General features: G+C 38.7%; 1 protein-coding gene across 1 annotated transcript; it reads left to right on the top strand.

Moving 5' to 3' along the window:
• The first annotated feature begins 1,634 nt into the window (after positions 1–1,634).
• Positions 1,635–10,381, top strand: LOC132975753 (ras-related protein ORAB-1-like). Its single transcript, XM_061040525.1, has 6 exons — positions 1,635–2,040; positions 6,228–6,300; positions 6,634–6,729; positions 6,884–6,979; positions 8,069–8,200; positions 9,132–10,381. The coding sequence occupies exons 1-6, from the start codon at positions 2,027–2,029 to the stop codon at positions 9,330–9,332; spliced, it is 612 nt and encodes a 203-aa protein (XP_060896508.1). The 5' UTR covers positions 1,635–2,026; the 3' UTR covers positions 9,333–10,381.
• The last annotated feature ends 831 nt before the right edge of the window (positions 10,382–11,212 follow it).

Raw genomic sequence — 11,212 nt, 5'->3', positions numbered from 1 at the left:
GGTGTGGGGGGTGTAAAAGGATGCTGAACTCTGATTGGGCAGAAATCCTTTTAAGAGATTTAAGTAGCTACCAGATCTGAGATCAGGAGGGCAGTAGAAAACTGCTCACTTGAAAAGTTGAATAGTAATTCTGCTTCCTGAAGAAGCTGATTTGAGGTGATTTCTTCACTTCCGGATCTTTTTTTAAGAAGGGTTTAGGGCCTGCGTCTGTGTAGAATCAGTCATTTGGTCAGCACAACTGTCCATCTATGTACATCTGTGCCACAATTACGGAGAAGGCTGAAGAAAATGGGACACTTCTATCTTTTAGTAAACCCGAGTTACCTGACTTCTAACCTATAAGGAAACCTTCATGCTGTAAATGAGTTATCAGCAGACGGCTGTTAACTGTTGTTCAGGGATCTTGGTGTTTTGACACCAGGTTCTTCCCCTAGAATCCATCTCGAGAGGCCTAGATAAACCTCCTAGTGGGAAACACAGTGCGGATGTTCAGTTGAGATTGGTGCCTGGGGCTGTGACCACACACAAACCGCAGAGCATTGTGTACTGTCAGGCTGACAAGACTATATCTCCAGGCTATACCAAGCTGACTTATCTGTTTCACTGCTACACCTATACTAGTACTTCTGGTTTATTATCTGATTGGGGAAAGTGGGAATCTGGCTCACTGAGAAATAAAAAAGGATTGTAGAATTATATATTGTCAACCAAAAATTTACTTATTGTGAACACACAAAAATGTTGTTGCTGTTTATTTTTATTAAGTATGTTAAACTGGACAACTAAGAAATCAATGTAAAAAATCATAATTTAAAATGTAATTGTTGTTTAATTTAATCATGTTTTAACCATTTTTTATTCAAATTTAAAGTATTATACATTTCTCCATGTGTGATTATATTTCTGTGTGCATGCATTGAGTTTCTCAAAATTGGGCTACTTTATGGACCAATACTAAAATATAGTGATTACTAATGAAGAACAAAATAACGAATGACATATTAATATTATTTGATTGACTGGCTGCAACAAATGATTACTATTCCACGTATTTCAGAATTTAAAAAATTAAATGTCAGTGGGGCCATAAATATGTGGACAATAAATGCAATAGGCCTTTATCAAGTGAGTCATGTAATTGAACCTGGTGTGTACAGGTGCTGACATGATCTACCAATCGTCCTGTTCATAACAGTGAAAACGGAAACTTTGAGTCATGACTTTAGGTCTTCATAAAAATTGAACTCGGGACAGAAGTCTCTGGATAAATTGTATTTTATACTTTTTTCGTTGTATTGCAACATGTTAATTATAATTGTGTAATTCTTTAATGTGCCAACATATAGGCTGTTCACACTAATTTGTTAGTTGACCTGTAATCATCAGCATAGGAGTATACAGTGGAAATGAATGATACACTTCAAAGCCAAAGGGCATGTGTGGATGTAAGATGGGACGGTAATTATACTTAAATCACTGTAAAAAACAAGCCCCACAGTTAAACATGTTGTACATCATGTTGTTAAAGATGTATGCTGAAGGGTGTGTCCGGAACTCATGTATTATGCATGGTCTGACACGGGGCACTACCTGACTCCTTTTTGCCACGTTTCACTAAATGACGTAATCCTTCCTTGGCTTGACAGTCTGCTGCTGCGGTATCGACACACACTCAACACACAGGAGAGAAAGGTTCCGGTTAGCCCGACAATTCACCAACACCGCCTGTTTTTGCCGCTTTAGGTTTAGGGCTACGGTAACAGCTGCTTGTATCATTTAGAAAGCAAAGGCATTCGTAACACCAAGGCACATATTGTGTGTTATTCCCGACTCTGCTAACCAGCTGGCTAATGTTAGCTGCTTCCTGGTTGGACTTGCAGCCATTTTGGATTTTTTTACGGAGAAACAACTAGCCGGCCGTACTTCTGGGAGCAGTGTGAGCTAGACACCGCTTCATCTTTCTTATCTAAACAGCACGGTCGATCTACGTTTGACGACAGAGGATACTCTATATAACGAGTCGACAATGAATCCCGAATAGTAAGTATTATCTTTGTGAACAATGTGCTGGCTGTGCTTAGCAACAAGGAGTTAGCGTTGGCAAACAACTTGAGCTAAGTTAGCGGCTAACATCAGCTGACATTAGCCTTCATGTCCACCTTCCTCTCTTATCCTGTGGATGTTTTTATGACAATCAGTGGATACACACTCAAGAGCCGACTGACAAAAACAACATTTAGCACACATCCTCATCGAGTGAACACTGCCAGCTGTTTGAACCAGCAGCTTTAATGTGTAGGGACTGAAGCTGCGTTTAAACACTGACATGTAAATAATGACAAAGGTGCAATGTGAGCCTTTCCTTTGTTGTGTTATATCTATGTTATTTTACTAAATGACGCAATAAGAAATGGATTTAAAATAATTATCTAACAGTGTTTGGATTGTTAAATTCTGAATTAACATGATTTGAGGACATGTGTTCCCATCATTGTTTTTTAAAAACGCATAATAGCTTGTCTGTGGTTTTACTTTGGTCCCTCAGTGTCTTCTGCCTTATTTCCTTGTTAATTGTTTAACACCAATACACCAAGTCAAACTCCTTGTATGTGTAAATGTACTTGGTTCTGATTCTGATGAGAAAGTCTAACGCTATATAAACTGGTCACTATTAAAATGGTCACACACAGGGTTGGATCAACCATCCGTTGTTTACGTCCAGGTAGTTAGTTTGACTCTTTACCTGGTGTTGTTAGCATGACTCAGTTTTCAGTCATATGGTTTCGTAGTGGTGAGACTGCCTCTTAGTCATGTGTAGGTCACATGCCATAGGACAAGCCCTCCATTTCACCACAGCAGCGTTGAGCAATCCATCACTTGAGCTCTTTCCCTGTCTTCACTATTTAATTCTTAAATGTTCCCAATGGTATGCTCTGTTGAAAACTAATTATTGTATTTCTTAATCACATTGATCTTGTCAATATTTGATACACACCCATACCCCTCTGAGCACTACTTCATCTTTTATTCATTACTCACATCTTTTGTATGGACCAGATACACCTTGGTAATGCCCAAGATTCACTTACTCAATAAGAGTATGTTGCAAAAGAGAAGAGAGGCGTCTTCACTTTATATCATGGTGTAGTAGGTTTAGGGTGTAATCCTGTGTACTTAACCAAACCTCTAGGCTCAGTTGAAATGCAACAAGCAATTGTGGGCTAGCTGGAATTTCTAGATTTGCACCGTCTGACTTTTATCAATGGATTTATTTTCTGCTGTAGTTGATACCATGGTGAAGAGACAACAATAAGGGGACTGATGGTAATTGGATTTGCAGGTTTGAGCTCAGAGTTTCATGTGTAGGGCTGAACTCTTGACTATTTTCCATGTTTCGATTCCGACTTTTTATATTTTTGTTTTTGGTGAACATGGTACTGTTGTCAGATATCTATTGAGCATTGATTGGTCAGCCCTGTAAAAGGTAGGCCATTGTTTCACAGTAACAGAGTGAATGAGCAGAGAATGACTGGAATGTTTTACAATGAGATGGAGAGGAACTGAAGTTGTCCAAGAAGGCAGGATAATAGCTAGACTTCCTGGCTCGGATGATGTTGGAGGATTCAATTGCACAATACTGCTGTCATTCTACTGATGCTCGAGATGTAATATCAGAAGCTTCACTGTTAAATGTTCCTTTGCTGTACATTTTAAGTTATTACTGAATGTGATATCACACTAATTGGTGTTACTTTACTGGAATGTAATAGTTACAACTAGGGCCTAGATTGTGACCAAACTGCATATCTTACCGTTTTTTGCCAGTTGCCCTATTTCTTACAGGAATCTTCAAAAACTACCAAATACTGTTAAATGTTGTTCCAAAAAGGAAGCTGTCAGAAAGTTTATTTCAAAAAGCAAAATCAGGAGTGAGAAGAGGAGGCTGATGGGGAGGGAGAGCCAGTGAGGGATATAAACTCCACTGATGATAAAAGTATGTAGGGAAGGACTGGGTCCGGTCTGCACCATATCTGACAGCTATCCCAGCCTGCAGATAATAGTATCTGCTGCCATTTTAAACATTTCTTTATTATTCAACTAGGATAGCTACCATGGCTTTTGCTTGAAAGGCCAACATTGTTGTTTGTTTTGTCAGCTGACTATATTTGGTTACTGCTGTTTGTGACAGATTAGCTTACTCAGTAATCACCCTCTGGTGAAGAATGACATGGCCCACCTCAGCTAACTACATTGTCCTAAGCCTGAGTTTGGCCCATGCCTTTTTAAGTAGGTACAAGATGTTCTGATGCCATTTTCATACCAATTCTGATACAAGAATTTGCAACACGGTCAATACCAAGTGCCAATATGATACAAATGCCAGACAAGCTGTAAACTGATAACACTGTGTTGATGTAATGTGATCTTTTTTGTGTTGCTATGGGAAGACTAACCAGTTTGTAAATATAAAGTTAAACATGGAGGGAATTAATGCCATGAAATGATCTTGTATTATCTGGTTTGACTGTCAAACTGAGAATACTGAATCTCCTTGTTAATACAATTATGTAGGAAGAAATTTAGTTTGGAACATCTCTCTCTAACCTTTTTGTTTTCTTTAAGAGTGATTTTGCACATGAGACTACTTCGTCTGTGTTTTTTTAAATGCAGGGTCAGTTTGTTTATGGAGTATAAATATTTGAGGTCAGTGGTTGGTTGATACCATGCTATAGGGTCAAAAACGCCAACTGAAATATTATACAGCATCTGTAGTTCTAGTGGACAAGACTTAATCTAGAGCCTTCTACCAGGACACAAGCTTGCTATTCAAAACAGAAGGTAGCACATATTTCTTATCTGCAAGCCAATAAGTCTGTATCCATTCTTCTTGGGGTTTCACATCAATGAATCATACCATCCAGAAGAAGTCCTTGAAATTGGGGAGAAAAGTGCAGTATTTGTTATTTTGCCAGGACACTGGATCTCTACTTAGGCTCCTTAAAGTATGGTGCTGCAGAGGATCAGTCGAGGACAATGGAACAGAACAAGGCTGAACACCAGCAGATCTTGACAAACTAAATATTGGACATGCAAAGCGCGATGTTTTTTCGAGTTTATTTAGCTGCACAAACAGATATTGTGTGAAGTGAAGGAGAATCCTTATGTTGCTTATTTTTATGGGTGTAATTATGAGTGGAGCAGGATGGAGTTTAGACTTGTATGCTAGCTGCAGGCTGTCCAGATCGGCTTTTTAGTAAGACAGTGTTATGTCGGGTCATTTGGCTGGATTATATGTAGTGCCCTACCTTTTGCATTTTTATATGCCTGCCTCAACACATTTCTTTGAGAATCAGAACTGAGCATGTGTTAATAAGAACCCACATGACACATAGATCCAATCTATCTAAATATTCAGAAGTGATAAAGAGGCCCCTTTTTTGAAAGACTAGTCAGACAATTGCTTACTCATTTTGTATTTAAATTGCAATGACACAAAACAAATGATCATTGATCCCCTACCCTATACCCTTCCAATATAGTAGTTGCTTGTGTTTCCTTGCTGTTTGAATACAAGCTGTACATAAGTGTGATGGTTTTTGAGAGCTGCTCATTCCACTCTGATTATGCTCTGTCTGGGTCATTGGAAAGCAGCAGTTTTTGGAGCAGGGACTTTTGTAGCGGAAGAAACTTAAGCCCAGGAAATAAAAGGAACTAGGTTGTTGTTATAAAATTACCAGCTTAAATTGAGAACAGTTGACATTAAAATGATTTCTGGGGTAGAGAGGTAAAACCTGTGGCTAAGAAAATATATTTCTTTACTTAGTTTTTAACTGGTCATTTCAACTAGCTTCATATGTCCAGTCACATGATCTGCTGGCTTTCTAAACTTCCTTCTGTAAAAGCTCCTTAGCTCAGCAGAGTTCATTGTCCTCACCGTTTCCTTTCCTGATAAATGACAGACTTTCAGCCACTGTGGAAACTGGTATTACACATGGATTCTGAGGAACGTATTTGCATTTAACTGTAACTGGAATGAATTCAAAGAATACGTCATTAGTATAAGGCCGATCACTGCTATGATGAGTATTGGGAGATCATAATCCTCACTTCTCTGTTGGCCTTTTGCTGTGGTAGCCGTTTATGTAGTTTAATGGGTAATCTATAACTTTCTGACTTTGTTAACGATTTATTATACCCTCTAACTATCTTTTTGTCTTCCCTCACAGTGACTATTTATTCAAGCTGCTCCTGATTGGTGACTCTGGTGTTGGAAAGTCTTGCCTTCTGCTCCGATTTGCAGTAAGTATCCAAAAAAAAGTGCATTCACTAACATTTCCCCCAGTAGCAGGGGTCAGTTGCAGTCTTCATCTTGTGATTGTATACTGACTGTTAAAAGTTGGTTTGAGTCAGGCAGCAGTATCAGTCACAATTCTAGCGGTTAACCAATTAATTTATTTTCACATCCTCCAGTTTGTTGACTGTACAAACGTCCAGAGTAAAAACACCGTAGAAACCCCCTGTAGTGTTAGTATTGACTGTTGGAACTGACTGATTGTGTGTAATGTGTATGCATATTGAAGCAGGAAATAACCAGTGTTTGAAATCTAACTTTTCCTCTCTATCTCTCTGTAGGATGACACATACACAGAAAGTTACATTAGCACTATTGGTGTGGACTTCAAAATACGAACCATAGAACTAGATGGAAAGACCATTAAACTTCAGATCGTAAGTAACCTACTGCTTCACTGTAAGTTGTCCTTATCATGGATTCATGTGGTGAACTTATGAAGGAAGCGTGTTAATGTGCTAACAAAGTATTTTTCTATAAGGCAGCACAAAAAAGTAAGTCAAACTAACAACTATCTTTTTCCTTTGACAGTGGGATACAGCAGGTCAGGAAAGGTTTCGTACAATCACATCCAGCTACTACAGAGGTGCTCATGGTATCATTGTAGTGTACGATGTCACAGATCAGGCAAGTATCACCAAACATTTCAAACCTATTAAAACTTATGGTTCATAAACTAGGAAATTGTTTGTTTTTATTTTATCTCAGGAAGACATTTTAATTTGTTTTTAAATGTGTAACTTCCCATATCTACCTACTATGGCGAGTCAGAAGCTGAAAGTTAAATGAATGAAACTTAACAATTGCTCATTTTAGTGAGGTACTGTATGTCTGGAACCCTGTTAGATGACAATTTTGGATTCTTTTTCAAGTTTACTTATTGCTTTCAGTCACATCTTAATATCTTAGCTTGCCTTTGTTTGCAGGTGCCATAACTTCACTAAGCAGTCGTTACATATCTGAAAATAGTTCTGTTTTAATTGAAATGCAGAAGGGGTAGTGGAACCAAGGGAGGTGTGATGTGATAGTTCTGTTTTTACAAAATTACATTTAGTTAACTTTGCCCAGGTCTAAAAGTTAGGCGTATCTGAATTAAAATCTCATTTAGAGCATGTGGTCGTATTAACATGATCATAACGGGAAAAAAATATTTTCTGCTTGTAAAAACTACCAGGGAACTAACATGTGACAAATGTAACACAGGTCCCCCATGTAGGATCGCTTGTGTGATACATCTTCTAGAAGTTAAAATCCCTGTAGCCACACTGCCCTCTCAGTTCAAATAGAAACGTGAGAAAGTAAGCCAGCAAGATTAAAATCCAGAACATTTGAACTAGGAAAAGAAATTCTATCTTCCTGTATCCGTTACCTTTGAACGGGTCCATAACCTGTGTGGAACCCTCGGAGTTTAAAAACTGTAGCATCATTGAGCAACATTTACTGATTTTCTTTTTGATATTGTGGTATGTTCTTTCAATGGTTCAAACATACTCCCTGTCAAAAAGCAGATCAATCAATCTCTATTTGTATCGCGCAAATGTTGTTATTTTTACCCACATCACAAAAAGAGCAGGTCTAGACATTACTCTGTATAAAAGCTTTGTTCTGGTTTCAAACTATCTTAACGTTGCATTGAAAATGTCTTTTCGTTGTCTCTGTGAAAGCTGCCGATGCTTTATAGCAGATGTGCTAATGCTTATCTGTTTTCTTTCCCAGGAGTCCTTCAACAATGTCAAACAGTGGCTACAAGAAATTGACCGCTATGCCAGTGAAAATGTCAACAAGCTATTGGTTGGAAACAAGTGTGACCTGACGACAAAGAAGGTGGTGGATTACACAACAGCAAAGGTAAAGCACCTGGGTATTTATTCTCACAAACAGAAGCAGGTGCATCTGAACTCTATGCTTAAAGCTTTGATTATTCTGATTCTCTTTTTTTCCCCCTCTCTGTGCTGTATCCTTTCTGCTTGCAGAGACTGAGTTTGTGTCTCTGCATATGTTTGACTATTAGTAGAGAGGAGTGAATTATTGAAAGACTTTGTATCTCAGATGGACTTAGAAGGGTCACACGGAGTGTGTTTGTAGAGTTGGACTTCTCAGGGAAGCCTTATAGCCCAAAGCAAGATAATGCCTACTTCATCACTGCTCTGTAGCAAAGACGAATAGCATAGATCCAACTGACCCCTGTATAGTTTTTTAAAACATATTTTTTTTGCATGTTTGAGCACTAATTCTGCTGTTACAATCATCACAGCTGCTGGTGCTAAAATACAGACACCCTAGTAATATTGATGTCCCAGTGTATGGAGTTTGGATTACGTTGTAAGAAGTGAGAGACGCATGTTAACACACAGCGGAGACTTCACATACACACAACATAAGGCATGCATACATTCACAGCTCTATTCCGCCCTGCCTCACTCCAACGTTGCACACAGACACCACCCTTTAAGTTAAAATAATGAAAAGCTTTTATAAGGTATTAGGGTCAGTGTACAATATTTAATGTAACACATATATATACTATGCTAGATAAAGTGCTTATGCAAGGGCTACTTCATTTTGTCTATGTCATGTTGACTAAAGCCACCGTTGCCAATATGAAAATGATTACATCTCTTTCTCATGATCAATATGCTCTCACTGTAATGTGGTATTAAGTGATGTATTATTCTCTTTATATTGTTTTGATCTGAAACAATAGAAAAAGTAATGAACCTTTCAACTGTAAAAACAGATTTCTGTACTCATTTCCTCTGTCTGTCTTCATTGTGTATAGGAGTTTGCAGATTCTCTTGGCATCCCCTTTTTGGAAACCAGCGCTAAGAATGCTACCAATGTAGAGCAGGCCTTTATGACCATGGCTGCTGAAATCAAGAAGAGGATGGGCCCTGGGGCCACAGCCGGAGGAGGGGAGAAGTCCAATGTGAAGTTGACCCCTGGCACCACTGTCAAGCCTTCATCAGGAGGATGCTGCTGAGAAAGAAACCACTTCAGCTCAACCCCCCCCGTAACCGTCTGCCGGCCTATCTGCCTGGCCGCTATCCCTCTCAAACTCCACTGTGTCCAAGCAAAGCCCCATCACAACCGAACAGGACAGGGAAGACATGACACAACATGTCTATGTGACAACAAGATGAAGTTGCCTGTATTTGTACTGTACATAATATAGCCGCACTACCAAAAACAAATAAAGCATCCTTCTTGTCATACAGTCCTGTTATTAATGATAAATTCTACACATAGGCGATCATCCCAAACCCTGACACCCCATCAACCCTAATCTCAGACCTCTCAGAGACAACTCTTTTATTTGGCCCTCTGAATACAGGTCAATGAGAACTCTGTGTGTGTGTGAGAATGTGTGTTTCTCTGTGTGTGTGTGGGAGAATGTGTGTGTTTCTCTGCATTCCTACTGTGGGGTTGGTAAATGAATCTGTTTCATTAAGGTTTCTGTTTGTATGGGCCTTTTCTGTGGTTCTTTTCCTCAGTGATTATTTTGCTGTTTGTATCAGCATTTGTCTGTCGGTCTGCCCAATTTGAAGATGTTTTTTTTTTTTATTTCCTCTCCAACTTGTGCACAGCAGTGTATCACAGTCCAGCATCTAAAGTCAAGTGCAACTGTATATGTACATAGACATTATGTATATATTATGTCTCATCTGATTTGCCAGTTTGTTAGTGTTCAGTACATCATCGGGATAGTCTTGACTCTTATCTTTGCATTAAATTTGTGGCTGAAGACAACTGTAAGTTTGTTGCTCAACATGTAACACTTCAACTGAAAATAAATATTGTACTACCAGACTGTATGAAATGAGAGGACCCTGTCTGCGATTCTTAATTAGATGTGTAGAAAATCTGTTGGAATTATTTATTCTAGATTAATTTGGCAAATCTACTGCCAGTTAACTAGGGTCTGTTTGCAAATTGCTGTGTAATCTCAGTACAGAACTGCATATATAAAAATACAATGTTCTCTTGTTTTCTTAATAAAGGCAACTGAATCCAGTTTGAAAGGAACTCATACACCATTGTGTGCTGTTTGGATAAGAATGTTAGAACAGTGCTCTATTGTATAGCTTAATGAAGGTTGGGGTACAAACAATGGCCTTGTATTTATGTACATGGACAAACTCATAAACTAGAAAACCACTTTCCCAAACTGTTAGATTGTGGCACAGTTTCATTGAACACATACCAACAGGCTTCAAACTAAATTTGCTGAAAACAGCATGAATCAGTTGACATTCCTTTAACGAGAGAATCATGTAGAGCTCATCTGAGCCGGAAATCTTCTGAAACATGTCTTAAATGATGCATGGAACATGTCACCAAAGAAAATATGCTGACCCCCATTCAATCAGACTTCCCTTATGCCTTTAAAATGAGCAATTCTCATCCATTATGTAGCAATGACTGATGGAAGTGAAACCTGTAATGGCAATATATCGTCTTACATTTAGAATTGTTACATAGCAAAAATGGGAAATACAATTAAAAAGAATATGTACCACCAAGATCAAAATTAACTGCTTCACATATTTTGAGGCAGTAGTATATGTAATAGCACTATGTCATTAAAACACATCCAAATGATCTGATAAATGAATAGAATGGACTCCCTTTCTAATCCCAAGGGAAAGCATTGCATTAGAGGTAGACATGCCATGGCAGAGCAGAGCAGAGGGGAGAAAACTCAGCTAAAAGGGACCTTTTTACATCTGAGTGTTCGGTATTCACAGCCAATTGTAAAGTGTCTGAACCATGGTAAAGCACTTGATGCTGGGATGCTAATGCTTCTGGGGCTTTGCGTGTAGATGTGCACATGCAGCAGCAAACATGTCGCACAACATCCGT

This window comes from Labrus mixtus, chromosome 6 (assembly GCF_963584025.1).
Source record: "Labrus mixtus chromosome 6, fLabMix1.1, whole genome shotgun sequence".
Taxonomy (NCBI): Eukaryota; Metazoa; Chordata; class Actinopteri; order Labriformes; family Labridae; genus Labrus; species Labrus mixtus.
The sequence above is the reverse complement of the archived record's forward strand: the minus strand, read 5'-3'. Positions and strand labels throughout refer to the sequence as shown.

Bases quoted from the DNA above. Each gene is read 5' to 3' on its own strand.
- LOC132975753 (XM_061040525.1), top strand. The intron at 6,301-6,633 runs GTAAGTATCCAA...ATCTCTCTGTAG, and splicing joins GCCTTCTGCTCCGATTTGCA to GATGACACATACACAGAAAG. The intron at 6,730-6,883 runs GTAAGTAACCTA...TTCCTTTGACAG, and splicing joins AGACCATTAAACTTCAGATC to TGGGATACAGCAGGTCAGGA.